This window comes from Engystomops pustulosus, chromosome 8, assembly GCF_040894005.1.
Source record: "Engystomops pustulosus chromosome 8, aEngPut4.maternal, whole genome shotgun sequence".
NCBI lineage: Eukaryota > Metazoa > Chordata > Amphibia > Anura > Leptodactylidae > Engystomops > Engystomops pustulosus.
In genome coordinates, this window is record NC_092418.1 from 46,052,629 (window position 1) to 46,075,358 (window position 22,730).

The following is a 22,730-nucleotide window of genomic DNA, read 5'->3' on the forward strand; positions in this document are numbered from 1 at the left end:
AGAAGAGGCCACCATTTTTTTCTTTTTACGTAAAAAATGTTTATTAAGGGTGCTGTGAGGTTGCCAAGTAGTAACCAGTAGCCAGAGCCATAGGACATTTGCGCTTTCTGAAGGACAAATAAAAAAATCTGTCTTACTATGCATTCTTAAGCTTTCTCTCTTTTTTGGCTCTTGCTGCCATGAGAGAAAAAAATATTTTTGGAGCAAGAGCTCGGAGGTATACAGCTAATGTTGGCACTAGACCCGCTACAAGAACATCTTTTCTCCTTTCTCCAACAGCTCGGAAGACAATCTGTGCCACCTCTTCTGATGATCGTCCTTCTGCCGTTGTCTTGTCCATTACTATAGAAAAAAAATAATAATATGTGGTTAGAATCTGTTGGATTTCAAACTGCCTGGTTATTATTGTGGGCCTATATGTAAAAGTATATCATATGTAAATGTCATTTGTAAAATTAGGAAGGCCAGGAATGTAATCTGCATCATTCTTCAGGAGGTCTGAAATTTCCATCCTGGAGGCAGTCTTCATCTGTTCACGCTCTGTGCTGTACATGTATGGCGCAGAGGTGCAGGTGCTGTATGAAGAGGGTTCACGAGCTGAGCCGTTTCAGTGGTAGGTTGCATTTGCTGCATACGATTTCTCCAGTCCTGCATTTCTGTGCTGTATGAATTTCATCCATATGTGCACTTCACGGTATCTGTACCATATTACGATGGGCTGGCAAATTATGGCTGGCTGACAAAATGCACCTCACACTGGTTCTGGTCTCTATATTGCATTTATATGCGATGTGTATATATACGGTGTATATTTTATTGTATTAGAGACAGGATATATACATACATACATACACACACATTGTTCAACCATATGTGGTAAATACGCAAAACTTCCCAACGTTCCCTTAGACTTCTATGGGGCATACAGAACGGAAATACTGGAGAAAATAAGACATGCTCTATATTTTCTCACAGTATGGTACGGTAGACAATACAACCATCTAAATGGATTACCGTTTTGCCCATTGAAATGAATGTGGCCGTTTGCTAATAGGTTATATCACTTTAAAAAGTCAATATCCAAAAGAAAACGGACTGAGAAATGTCTACCTCCATATTTTGACCCATCTTCCGTCACAGCATTAAGTGACAAGTTGGTTTGAATATATCCTGGACTTATCACAGTGACGGCAATGTCATGTGACACCATCTCCGCTCTCAGGCAATCAAAAAATGCTTGTGTAGCGTGCTTAGATGCTGAATCTTAAAGAAAAAGATAAGTGAGATAAGAATTAATTTTACTTAAATATACAGCTATTGCATAAATTGCACAAGGTCCTACGGGCCAGATTTATGAGGTCTTGTATGTCTGAAAACTGGAATACAAGCCCTGAAATATTCACAATTTTGTCCATTTGCTCCTTTGTAACAACTCCAAGGCAAGTAGACATAGAGAGGGCACAATTCTACACCAGCCCGACCAGCGCAGCCGCCTCTTGGATTTATCGAGAAAGGGGTGGGGTGGGGGTAAGGCATTATACGCAGGTGCATTTTGAACAATGTTAAATCTCCCCCTATGTGACAACATGAGAGGACAGTCAATACTTTACAAAAAAAAAAAAAAAAAAATTGGAACCCTAGTCATCTACTCTTTCCCAGCGCTCCCCTTTTAACAGTATTAAAAGAGACCATGTCACCCACATTGTACCAGATTAAAAGTTACTAGCCCCCTTAGGTAGGGTATGAAGTGTCCTTTGGATTAGATTTCTTAAAGGTAAACGGGCAATAGGTAATTCTGCAGTTATGAAAATTAATGATTTTGCCTAAATGAATCAAGTTTAGAGGCTGCAGGGAAATGTCAGTTCAGATGCCCCTAACTTCTGTTATATAGAAACAAAATATCATATAGGTCCAGCTTCCACACTGCACAGAATATTAAAGAATATTACTAGAAAGTATAATTTGTTACACAGCAAACAAGTCATACGGCCCTTTTAAAAGCTAGAAATAAAAGTTATGGATTTTGTAATGCACATAGTAAAACAAGTCAAATTAAAACTGCGTTGTCCTGAAAAGATTCAACTACTACAACAAGAAGGTGGCAATGAAGACTTGCAGAATTATTTCTTATAAAAACATGTGAATTATTTTTGGTTGCATCCGCGGCATTCTTTTTCATTAGTACTTACATGCAGATCTGAAAGGGATGCTTATTTTTCCTTGAACACTACTGATTGCAACAACATGCCCTCTCTTATTCTTGATCATTGATGGCAGAAGAGCTTGAAAGTGAAATAACAAAAATACTAAATTAACACATTTATTTCTTTAGATTTACTGATTAAATTAAGTTAACAATAAGGATCATCAAATACTTCTGCTACATCTCTGTTCTCACAGGTATGTGCCTGCCTCCGCATTCCCCCGGATCACTTATCTGCTTGCAACTTTTCTCTGCTCACGATGTCCAGAGGTTACAGGGTTGTGTCTAGGGGCAACTAAAATTGTGTACACCAGGACTGATAGAGACAGGTTGGAATTATATCTGTGAAAAGCTGTATTTTTGTTAATAACAGTGAATTAGAGATTCTGTTATTTTGGTATCCTGAGTACATTTAAGAAACTTGTCTTCGTGGGAATACTCCTTTAAGGGCATTTCATCTGATGCGACACCTTTCTACAGCGCTGCATCAAAAGAAGTTTGCAGGACCTAGTGTCCTGCAGTTAGTGCTGGGGCTGGGTAACATCACACACACATTTTGTACCTCCAGCAGTTCAAACCAAGGCTACAAAACTATAATAGTATTTATCTTGCAAAACAAAAACAAAAAAAGAAAAATTATGCCCAAATTGACATTTTTTAAATCATCTGTTAGACAAAAAAAAGAGTACGGTAAATCATGATAAAAACGTATGCACCTTAAGTGTGTACAAATAAAATCTACAGGTCTTTTCACAAAAAAAAAAAAAAAACCCTCACACAGCCAAAATTTGACAAACAATTTTAAAAAATATGGCACTTGGAAAATGGCAATGCAAGTATTTTTTTTCTCCCAAAAAGTATTTCATTAGGCAAAAGAAAGGTACTAAAAGAAATAATTTTCCGTATGTATGTAAGGAATCTGCAAAGTCACGTTTTAATCACCAAATTTTACCAAAATACACTTATTAACCACCATATGCAGGAGCCATTGTCTGCTGCTGCGGCAGTTGGAAGCTGAGCCTTGATTGGTTGCTATTCTGCCTCAGGTCATTAATAGGAGCTCTGAGCTTTGACTGGTTACTATAGGCAATGAGACAGCTTATGTGTGAGGTAACATGGATAGGGATACAGACATAGGGATTTATCAGAAATATCTGAGGTCATCTGTCATTTTATAAACAGCTGTGCAAAAATGAAACTTGAGCACTGATTGGTTGTCATGGGCAACTAGAGCAGTTCTGCTCTGACACTTCTGATAAATCTCCCCATAGACAAAGTGACAGTCAGAACCCTCTCTTCAGTGATGCTCAGAGAGTCACTGAAAGAGACAGTCAGATACAGAAAAACAGAGTCCGAGAGAGAGAGATCCATATAAAATAATTTTTTGTTAACCCATTCTATTTTGATATAGCCAAGAGTAGTTATTTCCCATTCCGGGCAGTGCCAGGATCTACAGCTACTATAATATATAAAAGAGATTTTGCCCTGCTGTATGCATAAAAGCTTACCAGTATGATATATGAAACCAAAATTGTGCTATTAAAAACTACATTTTGGGCCTTGGCCTCGCTGTAAGCGGCCAAGGCCTTTGAATTCTATTGAATGGCCTTTTTTGCTTGAGGTGCTTCGTAAAATGGGCTTTGGTCCAGTGTTTCAAAAATGGGTATCCATTATATATCAGGACCACCGGGCTAGTACTTTTTTGAATGGATCCCGCTCTGAGCAGTTTTAGTTGGCACTGGGTATCCGTCAGGGGTGTCCGCTATCACCGTTGCTTTTTTGGATTGGCAGTGGAACCCCTGGCGGTGATGCTCTGCAATGATTTGGTGTACAAAGACATTACGTACAAGGCACACGAAGAAAGGTTGGGGCTCTACGCGGATGACCTCCTTTTCCTTTCAGACCCAGAGACATCCCTAAACAGAGCGATAGAGCTTATTGGTTATGGGAACTTCTCAGGCTTGTCCATAAACTGTACAAAGTCAAGTATTATGTATCTACAGGATAGACAAGCTTTGGGTCCATTGAAAGCTAGTGAAATGGAAATGTTGCCCATTTTTAAGCATCTAGGGGTCCGTACATCTAGATCACCTGCATAGATGGTAGACAGGAATGTATGGTCTTTCATCCCACACAAGTCCAAATTTGAAATATAGTCCAAACTCCCTTTGTAGGTGGCAGGACGCATCAACCTGGTTAAAATGGTGGTGCAACCCAAGTGGCTCTACGTGACCTCTAACATTTTTGTTCCCGTCCCTAAATCATTCTTTAAGGCCATGGGCTCCCTGCTGATTCCCTTTATTTGGGTGTCGAGACGATCTAAGCTGCGGTTAGCCAATCTACAGCGCCCAAAATCCCTGGCGGGCATGGCCCTCCCAGATATTTACCTATACTATTTAGCAGGGCGACTGAAACATCTGGGCTCGTGGGGGGGGGGGGGAATGCTCCAATCTCTAGAAATATATTTAGCAGCACACCTAGGGTCAGGCAATAACCTCCTGCCGGTACATAAGGTAGCCATGAAAACTTGGCGAGAAGCCATTCTTCTCATTAAATATAAGGACAACCCCCTTGAGTCACCTCTCTGGAATAACCCGGGCCTTCCTCACTTTACCCAAGAGCTGTATATGACGTTATCCAGGACAATATCCTTATGTCCTTTGAGCAGTTGTCCACAAAACACCAACTACACAGGCACGATATGTATCGCTACTTCCAACTGAGGCGGCATTCCACACTCAATTTCCACCAACCTCTTATCACACCTTCTGTTCATACCCCTTGATAGGCGTAGTCAGATCTCAGTTATCTACTCATACCTCATTCAAGCCAAAGGCAATCCTAGCCAGGGTAAGGCACGAGCAGAATGGAGGGTACCGATTCCCACCTTGGGTGAGGAGGACTTCGCCGAGCTACTTGAGTCACACTGTTATGTATCTCCCTCCATTAATAACAAACTTACTCAGCTCTACATAATCCATCAATGTTACCCGACTCAGATTCGGCTACACAAAATAGGTTGTATCCCCTCTCCCAGTTGCCATAGGTGTAACTGTGTACCAGCCTCCTTCTGGTACATGATCTGGGCCTGCCCATTCCTTTTTGGAGGGGGTGATCGGCACTATCTAATATACTAGAATCACCAATTGACCTAACACACACAATATGCTTATTCCGGCTCCTAGATGAGGAACTTTGGCCACACCATACTAGGATCTTCCTTCATGAGGTGCTATTTATGGCGCACAAAGCAGTGGCACTCCGTTGGATAGACCCACGCCCTCCCAGGTGTTCAATAGAAAACTCTTGTTAACGCTATAGTACCATATGAAAAGGTAGTTTTTCTGCATAGGCAGCGCCCTGAGAAACCGATCTGTGACCCTATATTCTACCTCGGCTATGCCCTTGCTTGATGCCCTTTTGTGGATTGAACGGTGTGCATTTTCACTGTAGTTTACCACTCACCTGTTATTACTGTGCGATTTGTATTTTGCTAGTTGGATGAATTCCACCCAAGGTGGTCGATGTAACATGTAGCCTTGTAAGACAAGATCGACAGCCATGTGTGCACCACTCTGTTTATTTTTTTTATGTTATTTCTGTGCACAACCTGCATGTGTACGCAGTTTGTGTTTGATGGCACTAACCTACATTTGTTCCGATAAAAAACAAGACCCCACACAACTATAGTGACAGGAAAAAAAAAAGTTATAGCTTATAGAAGGCATTGACATTAAAAAAAAAATTTAAAAAAAGTTACCTGGTCACTGTGGAGATAAGGGGTTAAAGCCGGGTTCTATTTGGTATAGAAAGAGGTGGCACACAATGCGGCTCCCTCACCAGTAACAATTGCTAAGCAGAATGCATGGTCCAAATCGAATTCCTCACCTTTAGTCAATGCAACTGGTCCAAAGTAGTTTGTATCCATAATCATTCTGTCCACACTGATCTTGGTGTTTAGTATATTTCCACGATAACTGATGCCTGCATTGTTAATCAGAATGTCCACCTTCCCCACAAGGTGGAGGATCTCTTCTGCCGCACTTGTCACAGCCTCCACATCTGACAGATCAAATATGACCATGTGTGGCTTATGAAACTGCAGGACAAAGAAGAATATTTTTAAGTGCTAGATGGGCTGCGTCTTGGCATTTACTACATTGACTGTAATGATTCCACGTTAGATGTTATATGTTCTATTTATAAACATTTTACTGTTTATAGGTTGCCAAATAATAAGAAAAAAAAACAATTGAGGGCATTTTCTCAGTGCCCACTACTACTGACTCTCCTGTTTAAAACATACATATGGGATTCCCTTATTGATGGTAAAAACAGATTCATATCAATTAACCCCTTATTGACTAGGCCTGAAAAGGCTTTAAAGGGAAACTTTCACCAAATGTTCACATATACAGCCACAGACAGATGTGCGCGCACATATCTGTCGGGGACCTGCAGCTGGCGTGAAGAAAGAAGAGGCGCTGCCCAGGGTGTCGGAATGGCGAGTACTTGGGTATATAAAATTATAAACTAAATATATACTCGAGTATATACGGTAGGTTTCCCAAATCTCCCAGGAGGCACAAAAGCACTTGTTCTCCAAAAAAGTGGAAATGATCTAGACAACACACCATTAGGTCAGATCCATGCGTTTGGAATGGAATATAACAATTAGGCCCAAGAGATGATGCATGGGCCAAATCCCATAGAGAGCATAGTATGACATAGTATACAGTGGACTTTTCTATCAAACATTTCCACTGCATCTAATGTTAAGATGGCTCTACATCCAACATTGTCTGATGAAATTTGTAGACTATGGAATAGCCCCCTAACATTTAGGAAGGTGGCCTTTACAGGCATGAGGCCTGTCAGGTCTAGATGCCAAGCAGCTCTGTGTAACTATATCAGCCTTGGCGACCATGTTGCCTGTCAAGTCTATAGAGGAATTGGCCCTGCCACTGCCTCTCTTCACTACAAGCACTATGTAGCGAGGAGAGGAGAAGACAGAAGCGACAATTCAAATGGCACAAGTCATATCTTCTCTTCAATCACCTTCCCCTCAGCTTTTCCCATGCTTTCTCCTACCACTTACGTCAGACTACCACCACAAGCATTTCTTATCTGTCAGAAATATCTCTTTCCAAATGTTGGTATAGTTTGAAATTTGTCCCCTCATTTATGTTGTTTTTCCCTGGCACCAGCACTCAGCCCAGGTGTTTTAAATTCTCAGGAGAATTCATATAGTGGCCACCTACTTGGCTGCCAGTTTCTTTGACATGGAATGGTGAGCATTCCATGGTGCGGTACTGCATGGCATCCACCATTTCTGTGGTGCTGGTGGGGACCCTGGGCCAAAGCCATGGGAGTTTAGCCTGCCCGTATGGTTACTAGCGGGCTGCTGGGTCATGGTCTCTGCTGGTGCTGCATTTCAGAGACGGTGTATGCCATGTGATGCTGCACTCAATAGCGACTAAATCAAAGTCACTGTGAAGTGTTTAATGGCCTTATGCAATTGGATAAAAATGTAACTAAGAACCTCCAGTTTGTTAATGTAGCCTAGTGGCAACAGATCAGTGTATAACGTGTGGAGACCAGATCTCCAAATGTCAGAACAATGGCAGTACATATAAAAAGGAATTTAAATCAAAATATTTATTATCTATCCATATTGTTCAGAAAATCGGAAAAACAAGAGAATATCTTATTATAAAATAACCTCACAAACCTGAATGGATCCACTACGTATCCGACATAGCTCATTAATGAGATCCTTCAGTCCTTCTTCATTGCGCCCGCAGAGCACGAGTTGAGCACCAGCTTTATAAAATACTTTTGCACATTCTGAAAGATTAACAGTACATTTGAAAAAATAAATAAATGAATATATAAATAAATACCGTATATACTCGAGTATAAGCCGACCCGAGTATAAGCAGAGACCCCTAATTTTACCACAAAAAACTGGGAAAACCTATTGACTCGAGTATAAGCCGAGGGTGGGAAATGCATTGGTCACAGACCCCCCAGTAGTATACAGCCCAGCCTGCCCCCAGTAGTATACAGCCCAGCCTGCCCCCAGTAGTATACAGCACAGCCTGCCCCCAGTAGTATACAGCACAGCCTGCCCCCAGTAGTATACAGCACAGCCTGCCCCCAGTAGTATACAGCACAGCCTGCCCCCAGTAGTATACAGCACAGCCTGCCCCCAGTAGTATACAGCACAGCCTGCCCCCAGTAGTATACAGCACAGCCTGCCCCCAGTAGTATACAGCACAGCCTGCCCCCAGTAGTATACAGCACAGCCTGCCCCCAGTAGTATACAGCACAGGCTGCCCCCAGTAGTATACAGCACAGGCTGCCCCCAGTAGTATACAGCACAGGCTGCCCCCAGTAGTATACAGCACAGGCTGCCCCCAGTAGTATACAGCCCAGCCTGCCCCCAGTAGTATACAGCACAGCCTGCCCCCAGTAGTATACAGCACAGGCTGCCCCCAGTAGTATACAGCACAGGCTGCCCCCAGTAGTATACAGCACAGGCTGCCCCCAGTAGTATACAGCACAGGCTGCCCCCAGTAGTATACAGCACAGGCTGCCCCCAGTAGTATACAGCACAGGCTGCCCCCAGTAGTATACAGCACAGGCTGCCCCCAGTAGTATACAGCACAGGCTGCCCCCAGTAGTATACAGCACAGCCTGCCCCCAGTAGTATACAGCACAGCCTGCCCCCAGTAGTATACAGCACAGCCTGCCCCCAGTAGTATACAGCACAGCCTGCCCCCAGTAGTATAGAGCCGTGCCCCCAGTAGTATACAGCCGTGCCCCCAGCAGAATAAAAAAATAAAGTTATATACTCACCGTGCACCCCGATGCGCAGCGCTGCTCCCCCGATGTCATCGCGGCTCCTATTCTTGCTTCAGCTTGCTGGGCGCCGTCATGTTCTTCTCGCGGGCGGCGCCTAGTATGACGCGCCGCTGCTGACGTCATACTAGGCGCCGCCCGCGAGAGGAGCATGGCGGCGCCCAGCACGCTGAAGGAAGAAGAACAGCCGGGAAGCCAGAAGAGGAGCCGCGATGACATCGGGGGAGCAGCGCTGCGCATCGGGGCCACCGGAGGGTAAGTATATAAGTTTATTATTTTTTTAGTCAATTTTAGTCAGTATTGACTCGTGTATAAGCCGAGGGGACGTTTTTCAGCACATTTTTTGTGCTGAAAAACTCGGCTTATACACGAGTATATACGGTAATAATGTGTGTGGTCCAGTGTCAAAATATTCGGATGCATTATTTAGAGGTATCCCTTAAATATGCATGTCCATGTACTCCTACCTGAAAAACCATTTCCCTTGTTTATTATGTTAAACCATAACGAATTCCAAAAACAAAAAATAAATAAACCTGATAGATTTTGTATGATTCATTTATAACTTTGTACTATCCTGATATGTCATATAAAACAGGAACAAGTTATAAAAGTGACTCGAAATTAGGGGCTCAGTTACTTATGCATGTTGGTGATGATAACATGGCGGCATCATTCAGAGAAATCAACATTGAAGCGAGTTGTAAAATTGACATAGTGACTTCAAGAGAGTCTGTTATGAGGTCTCTGGATCAGGGTATCAATTATAGCAGAGGCATTCTGACATGGGGAGAGCTTCACAACCAAATTACATATTACTTCAATGCCGATTTTGTGGATGATTTCACTAAACTGGTCCATGAAAGATACATGATCTAGAAGAGGATTATCAGCTTGACAACAAACGGTTATTAGGTAGATTTCTGCTGACAGGCTCCCTTTAAACAGTTTGTATAAATTTCTGTCCTGCACTCCAAGCTGAGAAATAAAAGAACCTGATAAAGAGCACCAAATGATAGGTCTACTTTATGCTTTGGTTTATATAAGCGTTGTATTGTAATACATTTTCAAAAATTAAAAAAAAAATTTCATTTCAATGTCTACTGACACTAATAACTTTTTCATACTTTGGTGTACGGAGCGGTGTTTGCAAGATGAGCTGACATTTTCATTGCTACCAATTTAAGGACTTTGCAACCTTTTGATCACTTTTTAAAAAAAAAAAATTTATGTGATGGAAAATGGAATAAAAGTGTCGTATCGAACATTTGGGCTCATCGGGTTCCATGGGGTTTATCGCCGGGAATAACAGTTTTTAAATTTTGATGTATCTGGCATTTTGGGATGCGGCCATATGCAACACAGTTGTGATTTTTACTGTTTATCTACTTTTATATCAGTTCTAGGGAAAGGAAGGGAGGCGATTTGAATTTTTACCCGGTGACAACAGGGGGAACAAGGATCACAAGATGGCGACGCACTGATCGTGGGTATTAGCAGTGTTTGCCGCAATATAAAGAAAACCCCATGTCTGCATGACAAGAGCCCTCTTCATTCAGCATGAGCAGCTGAGTGCAATACTATTACAGCGCAAAGGGCTAAGAGGTTAAAGAAAATCTACCATCAGAATTAAGCATGATAAACCAGGGACACTTACTCATAGATCCAGGAACTGTGATAATCTTCTTATATTTAAATCAATTGCCTTTGCCCTTCTAAAAATCAGTAAATCAAAAACAGTCTGTAAAGCCAGATCACACAAAGTCTAGAGTAGCCCCTCAGAATCTTTAGCATAATTTAAAAAGTAGATTTTAGAATGAAGGAGGCCATGGATAACACACCATGGTAGATTTTCTTTATACTATGATCAATTATTCAATTCATTTCTGAAATTTAAACAAAAAATGCATTCCAAGGTTTAGTTAAAGCTTAACTGTGAAGTTACTGACAAAAGAAGAAAGCATTTCACAACAATTCCAACAATACCTGTATCATGCCTCTGGCTTCTCCCTAACCCAAGATACAGCCTGGTATACAGATCATCCCTTTTTATAAAATCATATTCAGCTATTCCTGAAGTGGGAGCACTTTGTAATTTGACGACCTGAAACATGTGATTAGTCACATGCTTGTGACATCACCCAAGGTCCTATTTTCTCGACTTGTCTGCAGATGTATTATAGGGTTTCCCCGGGTGACCAGAAAGCATGGCAAACAGAGATTAGCCTGGTGGTGGTGGTGGTGGTGGGGGGGGGAGGTAGCAAGGTAAAGCATCTGCTAGCAGTTAAACACCTGCAGATAGATAATTAGAGTAAATTAGAGAATTGCTTATTTTTTGCTTAGTGCAGAGTTAGGTAAAAGTTTTTATACTTTACAGATGTACTTTAAGCCAGTATGGTGAGTGTTTACTGGCTGAGGCCTCTCCATACTGGGGAGTTGTCAGTTGTAGTAGACATTGTATCTGATCACATGAAATCACAGCATGCCTCCATGGAAGATGGTGAGGAATTGAAATCCATGAAGTCATGCTGTGATTTCATGTGATCAGATACATACATGGGGTAGATGTTGCAAGTGAAACAGGTCCTGAGATGACATTACCCTGGTCACATGACATGCAAAAAGTAGATGGAGGTGTCAGACAAGCAGGACACACCCGCTCTGATATCAAGTAATATAATAAAAGTTGATTTTTGGTGATGTGAAGGAAACAATTTTTAGCTAAAAGAAGGGTGTCAGTTAATAGGGCTCCTGTCACTAGCTATATTTGTGAAAATGTGCTGACAGAATTCCTTTAAGGTACTGAATATAAAATATATATTTAGAATCAAGCTCTTCAGTACAATGCATAGAATATAGGGCCACTAGGAAGTTGAGTCTGTACTGCAGAAAACAAGCCCTCATACAGCTTTTAAAATGTGGAAAGTGAAAAAAGAAGTTTGGTCCGTAAAGGCTTAAATCCCAATGGCTTACCTTTGCCTAATCCAGATGTAGCACCAGTGATAACAACAACAGCATCTTGAACATAAGCACTACTACGAAGCCTCTGCAAGAGTCTGAATAGACCGTAGATCCCAATACTGCCAAATAGGAAAGGAAGGATTACCCATGACGTCAGGTCCATCACAGTACGTTTTGAACCAGTGAGGCCCTTCCTGATGGAGAGAGAAACAAATTATTCAAAAAAATACCACTTCAATAGTAGCCACTGTTCTATTGCACTCAGAGAAACACAAGGAAGCACAAGAAAAACCAATTAAAGGTCGTTATACAACGAGAAAAACAAACTATGTGTGAACAAATCCTTTAAAAGGTTCACTTTAATGCATGCAGTAGCTGGAGCCCACCTGTAAATGCGAGTCACCACCAACCTCTGTATACTAACAGAAGCCTGCAGTGAAAGCGGGAGAGAGGCAAGTACAGGCGGTCCCCTACTTAAGAACACCCGACTTTCAGACGACCCCTAGTTACAAACGGACCTCTGGATGTTGGTAATTTACTGTACTTTAGCCCTAGGCTACAATAAACAGCTGTAACAGTTATCAAAGGCGTTTGCAATTAAGAGCCAGGAATAACAAAGCTTATGACAACCGTACAAATTTAAAATCCATTGGTCACAGAGAGCAAATAATTTTTTTGGCTTACAATTATAAGATATAGGGGGTCATTTAAGGGCCCGATTTGCGTTTTTGCGACGGTTTAACCGAATATTTCCGCTTTGCACCGATTTTCCCTGTATTGCCCCGGGATTTCGCCGCACGCGATCGGATTGTGACGCATCGGCGCCAACATGCATGCGACGGAAATCGGGGGGCGTGGCCGTAAAAAAAACACGACGGATTCGGAAAAACATGGGGGGACAGGGGCTGGCAGGCTGTATATTGGGGGCAGGCTAGGACCAATGCATTTCCTACCCTCGGCTTATACTCGAGTCAACAGGTTGGCTTATACTCTAGTGTATAGGGTATGTACGGTAATAACCTTTAACCTATACTTTTACATTTCCCTGTCCACTTATAAGTGTTTAAAAATACATAAATAAGCAAGTTACAAATACATGAACTAATGACGAGGTCTTTTTTTTTTACTCCTATTCCACTACATCCTTCAGCTTCCTTACGTATTAATCCAAGCACAGCGTTCAAAGTCAAGTCTTGGAAGCCGAGTGGAGGGCATATCACATTCATGATTAAGCTTTGACATTCACATTGCAATGCCCTGATCTAAATAATACAAACGCTTAGGGCGTTCACTGCATGAAACCCGGTCCATGCGTCGTCCGTGGAATCCGACTTTTACTCCCAAGCACATTGGACATGTTTATGTGATAAAATGTCTTATTACTGTAAAAACCAAGTTATATTTATTGGAATACAACCATAGGCTACTTTCACACTGGATACCTCAAGTCTTACCCAATTAAATTTATGGCTAGAGTACTGCCTCCTTACAATGACTTGCGCTGGTGGCAATGCAGGAACCACAAGGGCAACATCTCAAACAAAGTCCGGATATAGAGCAATTGCCTCAGGAACAGTCAGTTTTGATGAATGATTGAACTTTCAATATCAGGCTTTTCGTTGGGAACAGCCAGCTACAAAGTCTAGCAATACTAGGTAAAATGAAGGCTCGGCTCTTATGTCTATAGTACTTTTTCATGTGCACGTTTCTGTATTTACACCTATTCTATGCATAGTGTATAGAATCAGAGCAGCTCTACAAACATGGGGAAAAGCAAAAGCAAACCATAAAGCAGTATATAGAGAACACTGGGTAATCCTGCCTTAATCCAGTTTTCCAGATCACTCTGCAGTTTTAAAATAAGTGCAGACATTCCTTCCCCTTCACTTCACTACAATGCATGTACATATTAAGAAGCCACATTCATCTCAACTAAAAGCATAGTTTATGTAAACTTTAGATATGGTCTACATATCCTCCTATCCCTATTTTCTGGTCACTCTGACAGTGATGAGATGAGTAGAAACATTCCCAGGGCACATTTACTATGATCTGTAGGGGAGGAGCTTCACTACTGAGCATGAGCAAAAAGTGCATCTACATTCAACAAAGCCTACAACCTTAGATCAGGAATAGAACAGACATTTATAGGACATTCCATAATTTCCACATTTTCCGTTGAAATATTTAGTACATACTGCATTTAACGAATTGAACTAATTTATTTCTATATTTTTGGAGTCTACAACCCCAAGCCAAAAAGGTTCCTGACCCCTGCTCTAGGAGATTAGGGCTGTCCAGTAGAATCCATGGGTCTGAAAGTGATAGCTCTCTTTTGGCCCAAGAGGGCTTGGCTCTAGGTCCTGAAGGATTTATCAGAGTGTCCCTTATGTGATTCTTTCGGACTTTCTTAAAAGACCCTGGGGAGCAGGACTAACGGAGGGAAAGCATAGGCAAGTCTCAACTCTCATTTCACTGATAGAGCGTCTAATGCCCCTGGATTTTTTAGTGGGTTCAGAGAGCAAAATTTTCAACCTGTCCGTTCTTTTTGGTGGCAAATAAGTCTATCTCTGGGACTAGCCAAAGTCTGGTAATCTGCATGAAGACCTCCCTGTTCAGGCACCACTCCCCCGGTTTCAGCTTGGTCCAGCTCAAAAAATCTGCCACTGTATAGAAGATTTTGAAGGCCAAATACATCAAATCGGACTTCTTTTGCCACCCTCATTTAGGAAAGCTACCGCTGTGGTATTGTCCCATACTACTCTCACATCTTAATTGAGGATTGATGGAAGGGCCGCTTTTAGAGCTTCGCTTTTTGCCACTAGTTCTCTGAAATTTGAAGATCTCCCTGTGAAAGAGCTGTCACAGGGACCCTGAAAAAGCTGACCAATCAGATGTACCCCGTCGCAGGAAGTTGCATCTGTAGTCAGAACTACTGTCCTTTCTCGTCTCCAGGGAAGACCACATGATAAATTTGCCACCACTTCTGAAAGAAGAAGGATCCTCTGATCCAATGAGAAGTCTTTTCTGTTCCACATTCACAACATGTGTAGTTGAAGGCTGTGGTCATGAATTTGCCCCCAGGGAAATGCTGAAGAAGTGTCTGCCAAGAGGCCTAGGAGGACCATAACTGTCCTTTTGAAGGGGGAAGGATTCTTTAAAAAGACATCATACTGCCATTTGGATTTTCTGAATTTTTCCCTCTGGAAGAAAAGATCTTAAGGTCTCCATCCTGAACCGGGTCCTTTTTCTCGGCTGGTACTTCCACAAATACCGCTTTTACACACAGAGTTTTTACTTGTCAAATTACAGTGCACAAATGGCAGTAGAAACAGAGCAGTAGTCCTGAAATTTTGAGGGGGAGGATAATGATGAGAGACAGGTTTCACACTCTCCCGTATGATATCTAGTACCCATTTGTTGCTGGGATTCGAGCATGAACGTTCCTCACCCCTCCGCTCTCCATAGGGAGACTTTGCTCCGGGCCATTCTTATAGCATGAGATATATCTTTTTCCCAGTAATGGAATGTTATGGTGACATGTGGGTGCACACCGTACCCCGCCGTGCACAATGCACTCCTCTATGGCTGCCATGTCCTAGCTGCCGTTCGTACAGCTAGCATATGGCCACCATATACAGTCATGTGCAAGGGGCCCAAATCTGTTTTATTATGTGGTGGCTTTGTTTGCACAAAAAGTAGTAATGAGGTTCTGGACTTATTCTTTAACTAAATAATGTAGTTCCAATATCAAAGATTATTTTTCATAAATGTATTTTTTGAAATCCTTGCAAATCAGATTCTTGTAGCGTATTATTACACCTTTTTGAAGGTGTCTTCTAAGTTGGTTTTTCTGGGTTCTCTATCCTATAGAGTGAGAGAGAGTAAGGAAGGATCAGCCACCACACAAACCTGAGACTTTGAATGCATTTCCATGATGAAAGTGACTGACATCCTGGTCAAAAAACACAGAACACCAAGTGCCTTTGGAGACCTTATGCAATGGAGCACATTTACTAAAAACAGTGCAAACTGCACTAAGTGCAGTTTGCCTGTGTGGTGTGCAGAGGTTGCCAGATTCTTGAATTGTAGCAACAGTTCTTCATGAATCTGATGCTCCCCGCACTGCTCAGACAGAGTGCACCAACTTTTTTTGGTACACCTTTAACATGGGGCATGCAACACACTTCTGTCCGTCTCTCCATAGTAAATGAGGTGCACAACTGAGTCGCTTTCGACACATTTTTGGCGCTGATACTTCTTAAATACATGTGCGAAGAAAAGAGCCGAGTAGAACCAACTGAGCCAATTGGTTTCCAATATAGACACAAAATTAAGCCTAGGTAATGCATCCTGCTACGCCTATCCATTTCTGTGCTCATCACAAAAGTATTATGACCCCACTGTGTAATGCTTTCACATTGCCCTATAGTACTAAATAGGTATTCCAACATACAAAGGCTTCTACAACATGACAAGGACAAACTGCAAAGACATGACTGTCACTTGTTCTTGAATGTCCTATAAAAAAAGAAGCAAAGTCCACCTCTTATCAGAATAACGCCACATACCCAAAGATCAGCCCTGTCATAATAAGACCTGCTTATTAAGACGCGTTGATGACAAAAAATCCCACATAAAATAAGTATAACATGGCAGACTCACAAGCTCCTCTCTGCAGCTAGGGACTCCTGGAGCTTGTGTTCACATAATGTCACAAACATAGAAGGTTCATGTGACATTACAAGAATAGAAGCTCCGGAGGCCAGGATACTATGCAGGACAGCTCCTACGCTAATCTCCGGAGATTAACAATGTGTGCCCACAGCAACCCATCAATGCAAGTCAGTGGGATACACAAACTAGAAATCATCATTCGCCAACTACATGATTAAAAAGTGTCCTCAATATTTGATAATCAGCATCACTTGGAAAGAAATGGATTGAACAGATAAACCCTTAAAAACAATCGCTCATTATGATATGTAACCATTTATTACATGAGATATTCCATTGTCAGCGCTACCATTGAACCAGTCACTGGTAACATGTTCTACTCAATTGACAATTATGCATACTGTATATTATGGTGGTTTCACAAGTAGCAGGGACATTTAATTAAGTCAGCATTTTGAATGCTGATCCTAATCTATGGGCCACAGGCATGAGGGGCACCACATTTAGGTGTCCCAATAAATATATATAGATAGCCAAACACACTTTTTTTTTTAATATTAACAAAGTTGACCAGACCTCTTTTTGCCCCATGTGGGCACATTGTTGTTGTTCCGGCCAACTTGACAGCAAAGGGCCTGCATAACAGCAGTCAAAGTAAAAAATTTACAGAAGCTGAGTTCAGGTATAATATATTTTTTTAGTCAAGAGAAAGTTTAGTAAAGTCCTTTTTTTGTTTTTTTTTAACCCACCTACACCTTCCAAAAGAAATTAGTTTTTAAAGTTTCTGTCACTTAAGCCATGAGAGTTGTTTTTGTCTAAGGATTTTAAACTTCACCAATTTGGGGTGCATAGAGTTATAACACTGATCAAATCCTATTAACCCTTGGGAAAAATACAATTCTCAGGCTTTTACGGTAATTGCATTTTTAATTTACTGTGTTCATATGACATATATAATATGATAACTTTAATCTCTAGGTTGTTACAAACGTCAAGATTACAAAAAAAAATTCTCTCATCCTAAGAGGCTGTGCAGAGGTTGCATTAATGCCTGTACAAGCATCTCTGACACTCGCACAGGCAGTTTTTCCCTGCAACAAGGACAGCAGAACTGATGATGCAGCTCCTCAGGGCTGGAGAGGAGACCAAGGAGCTGCTACTATTGAGGCTGCAGCTCACCCGTCCTGCGTCAGGTCAGATACATGGGGCTGTTTAAAGGAAACCTACCACCACAAATCTACCTATAAAAGGTAGATCGGGTGGTAGGTGGATCAATAGGACGTGAGGATAGCCCTTTTAAGGGCTAATCCTCGCGTCCCCGCACTTTTTTGGAAACTTTTATTACCCTAATATGTAAATTTTGTTATGTGGCTACTGGGGCGTGGAGTAGCCGCATCTGAGGTTACACGAGGCGGCTACTCCACACCCCGGTAGCCACTTTACCCCTCCTACTCACCATCTTCGGCGCGCAGCTGCTCGTAGCTGCGCGCCCTCGTCCGACGATCCTGCCGTCTGCGCACGCGCAGAACAGCAGGCCCTTGCCTGTGCGGTCACTGCTCTGAAGCCGGGGCTGCACAGGCGCGGGCCTGCACAGGCGCGGGCGATACCTAATATGTTTGTGATTTTTACTGTTTGTTATGTTTTATATCCGTTCTAGGGAAAGGGGGGTGATTTGAACTTTTAATATTTTATTAATTTTTTTTATTTTTTAAACTTTTTTTTTTCTTTTTTTTTCACTATCTTTTAGACCATCTAGGGTACATTAACCCTAGATGGTCAGATCGCTGCTACCATATACTGCAATACTACAGTATTGCAATATATGGCATTTTTGCAGCACATTCATTACAATGAGCCACTGGCTCATTGTAACGAATATGCAGCTGCCAGATAGCCTCGTGTCAAAAGAAGACACGAGGCTACCATGGCAACCGATCCGATCCGATGACGTTCGGGGGCGTGGCGATCGAAAAAAAGATGGCGGCGCCCGCGCGCCGCCGTCTTTTAAACGCCGCCGGCGACTTTGCCGGCGGCGTTTAGGGGGTTAATAGCCGCGATCGGTGCAGGCACCGACCGCGGTTATTAGCGGTGGGGGTTTTGTGCAAAATGCAAAAACCCCCACCTCTGTATGAAGAGGACTCAGCCCGTGAGCCCTCTTCATACATCCCTTATACCTCTGCGCCGTAGAGCTACGGCGCAGAGCGTTAAGGGGTTAAAATATAGAGTTTAAGATATATTCACCGTATAAGACTACCCCTTTTCCAACGCATACAAAACACCGGTAAAAATTTAAAAAAAAAAAAACAGATTTGAATTTAACATGGTCCTTTTTTTAATTTTAATTCTTATGACATGCAGGTATATAGCAGGAAAACTGTCGCTCATAAACATAAGGCATACAACAACAACATTACCATCGTCCATTTTACTGTAAATGTTACCATACTGTACCTTAAATTTTTATTTTATTAAATAATCCATGCCATGTACTCAGAAGCGGGAAAATAATTCCAAATGCAATGAAAATGGTGAAAAAACGCATTTGCGCCATTTTCTTGTGGGCTTGGATATTTGGATATTACGTCTTTCACTGAGCGCCCCAAATGACATGTCTACTTTATTCTTTGGGTCGGTATGATTAAGGAGATACCAAATTTGTATAAGTTTTATAATGTTTCCATACATTTACAAAAATGAAAACCTCCTGTACAAAAATTATTGTTTTGATTTTGCCAACTTCTGGCGCTAATAACTTTTTTATACTTTGGTGTACGGAGCTGTGGGTGGTGTCATTTTTTGCGAAATTTGATAATATTTTCAATGATATCATTTTTAGGACTGTACGACCTTTTGATCACTTTTTATAGATTTTTTTATATTTTTCAAAATGGCAAAAAAGTGCCATTTTCGACTTTGGGCGCTGTTTTCCATTACGGGGTTAAACGCATTGAAAAACCGTTATCATATTTTGATAGATCGGGCATTTTCGGACGCGTCGATACCTAATGTGTTTATGATTTTTACTGTTTATTTATATTTATGTCAGTTCTAGGGAAAGGGGGGTGATTTGAAATTTTAGGTTTTTTTATTATAATTTTTTTTTTTTTAAACTTTTTTTAAATTTTAATTTATACTATTTTTCAGACTCCCTAGGGTACTTTAACCCTAGGTTGTCTGATCGATCCTACCATATACTGCCATACTAAAGTATGGCAGTATATGGGGATTTTCCTCATTCATTACAATGTGCTATCAGCACATTGTAATGAAGGGGTTAAAACGGAATAGCCTCGGGTCTTCGTGAGGCCCGAGGCTACCATGGAGACGGATCTCATGCGCCGCTATCTCTTTGAGGCTGCCGGCAAAGCCCACGTTGTGAAAACACTAGCACGATCGCGGGTGTTACCGGTAAGCCTTTGCTGCAATATGCAGCAAAGACTTACCGGCTATGGAGAGGGCTCAGCCCGTGAGCCCTCTCCATGCACCGGGACCCGACCGCCGCCGTGAATACACGGCGGGCGGTCGGGATTACCGGCGTATAAGACGACCCCAGAGAAGACAGAAGATTTTTCTGTCTTCAAAAGTCGTCTTATACGCCGGAATATACGGTAATTTACCAATATACTACTATTAATAGTTCTTCTCTGCTTTCTTTATATGTAAACTGAAGCCTCCTGTCCTTTACCTCATCGGCCAGGCATAAAATGGCCACAGATGGAGGATTATGTGATCTCTATCCGTCTATGTACAATCTCCCTACCAGGACCTTATAATTATAAATACTATCATAAGATCTAAGTCCTGACAGGGTGATTGCTCATAGACAGTTAGAGATCACATGACCCTCCATCTGCAGCCATTTTATAGACAGGAATGTCTGGCTGAAGAGGTAACAGACACAAGTCTTCACTTTAATTATCAAGATGTATATTGGTAAATTACAGAATATCCTACCCCCCACACTTACACAGTAAAAAAAAAAGTTTTTAGTTGAACTTGCCAACCCCTTACAGGGATTTTCCCACAAAAAAAAGTTAGGCCCTATCCACCAAGTGCAGCGCTCAGCTCTACTATTTAACAGAATGGTCTGTTAAAATAAATTTTAAAAAACGGATGGGAGTCGTGTGACCTGAAGCTATTTTCTATAATGATGTTTGTAAGGGTTGTAGCTAGAGAGCCACTGGTAAATTATTGAATAGATCAGTCATATTACTACAAATTCCATATTCTTCCTAGACTACAAATCCTAAAAAAACTCCTCAAAAATGATAAAAAGTATTTTTACCCTGTTAGAAAAATGTAAGCGTGACATCTGGGGCTGTGCTTGGACTTTTTTTTTGCAGAACAATATGTCATTTTTACAGATTATAATAGACAAGGTGATAACTAGTGTGATCAACTTTTTTATATTTAGACTTTCTTTTACAGTTTTCCATCAAAAGAATTTGAAGTGATTGTTTGCACTATACACATAACTATTCATACAGGACAGTGTTTAATGCATATCACACCCCCTGCTCTGACACATACTAAGACCTATAACACTGCATTGTCCCATTCCTCCTAGAAATACATGAATCAATAGAAATCTGGGTCTTAACTTTCCACTGGAAAGACTGATTGGACAGTAGTAACACACTGCTAAATGGTAACATCCAGTTGTCAATTTATTTATATATACCTATGCTTAAAGGGGTTGTCCATTTACAACAAATAAATTGTATAATTTTTACTTGCTCAAACCATATCAATCTTCCAATACGCTTTCCATATGAATTCCTCACCATTTTTAAGATCTCTGTTTGCTGTCTTTCTATGGAAAGCTTCTATGTTTACTTACAGTGGATAGAAATCTGTGCATGGTGTGTGATGGACACGCATGTGCGCAAGCGGTTATTATCACGACTCTGATTACTCTATGATAACGGATTGTAAACCTGCCTGTCCATTACACACCATGGACAGATTTCTACCCACTATAAGTAAACATAGAAGCTTTCTATAGAAAGACAGCAAGCAGAGATCTTGAAAATGGCGAGGAATTGATACAGAAAGTATATTGGTAAATTGCATAACTTTTGCATACACAAACCATATCAATTATTTGCCGAAAGTGGACAACCCCTTCAATAACAGAAACAGCACAATATAGAAGGTTTAAGAAAAGGGTTTCATATTGTTATTTAGAGGTGTTGCCGGTCTGGTTATCTCCTACAGCCCCATAGGAGGGAATGAAGCAGCAGTCAGGCACACAGGAGCAACAGGTACCCTAGAGAATGAGAGATTACTAATACTGCTAGTGGTGACTTATTACTACGAGCACCGACCAGCAACAGGGGGCGCCCTACTAGTGGCCATAACATGGGCAGTGCTGCAGCGTGGCCGGCTCTTACTCCTCATAGACGGAGCGGCTGCGCTGTGTGTCATCCCCTGCAGGTCACTCACATTCATCCAGTAAGTGCGGAGCTGCTGACATCCAGGCCACGGCCTCTTGATCAACAAACTGCTCCCAAAGCTACAACCAGTACCTGACCTCATGTGCGGTCATGTGACCAAGATGGGCGGAACCTATAGTAATCACATGATCTCACCGCGCTGACGCATAGAAGAGGCGGGAAGCTTAGAAAACTGAGGCGACTACACAGAGAGCTCAGTGTGTGGCTGACTGTGTGTATACACTGCCGCAATGTACACGAGTGGCCTGTCATGTATGTAGCACGCCTGGCTAGGAAAACTTCAGATAAAGCATTGAATATGTATTATGTTACATGCGTGTACCAGTGGCTGCTGAAATCCGAATACTTGATGTGCACTGAATGAGGTGACGGTTCTCCACATAATACGTCTCCCCCTCACATTCACTGAGAACAGTGCAGTCTGTGCTATGTGCAGGGGGCGCCAGATTCAGGATTTCTTCATGAATCTGGCACCCCCTGCAATGCTCTGACAGTACACCAACTTTTTTTGGTGCACCTCTAACATGGGGCGGGCAACACAATCCTATCGGACACTGCATGCTAAATGT

General features: G+C 41.8%; 1 protein-coding gene across 2 annotated transcripts; it reads right to left on the reverse strand.

The window, feature by feature from the left end:
• Nucleotides 1-22,287, reverse strand: DHRS7B (dehydrogenase/reductase 7B). Of its 2 annotated transcripts, none has more exons than XM_072120822.1 (7): nucleotides 16,694-16,810; nucleotides 12,041-12,222; nucleotides 7,935-8,050; nucleotides 6,092-6,302; nucleotides 2,190-2,282; nucleotides 1,111-1,263; nucleotides 1-342 (listed from the first exon to the last, which is right to left on the reverse strand). In XM_072120822.1, the coding sequence occupies exons 1-7, from the start codon at nucleotides 16,768-16,770 to the stop codon at nucleotides 137-139; spliced, it is 1,038 nt and encodes a 345-aa protein (XP_071976923.1). In that variant the 5' UTR covers nucleotides 16,771-16,810; the 3' UTR covers nucleotides 1-136. The 2 variants fall into 2 exon arrangements, with proteins under 2 accessions (XP_071976923.1, XP_071976924.1); XM_072120823.1 differs by lacking the exon at nucleotides 16,694-16,810 and adding an exon at nucleotides 22,151-22,287 and having other exon boundaries at nucleotides 3-342.
• Between the last annotated feature and the right edge of the window lie 443 nt (nucleotides 22,288-22,730).

Excerpts from the sequence above, each read along its gene's own strand:
- DHRS7B (XM_072120822.1), bottom strand. The coding sequence starts at position 16,770 with ATGTCACATGAACCTTCTATGTTTGTGACATTATGTGAACACAAGCTC. Across the intron at positions 8,051-12,040 it reads TACATCTGGATTAGGCAAAG|AATGTGCAAAAGTATTTTAT; the intron begins GTAAGCCATTGG and ends TTAATCTTTCAG. Across the intron at positions 2,283-6,091 it reads ACCAGTTGCATTGACTAAAG|CTCTTCTGCCATCAATGATC; the intron begins GTGAGGAATTCG and ends TTCACTTTCAAG.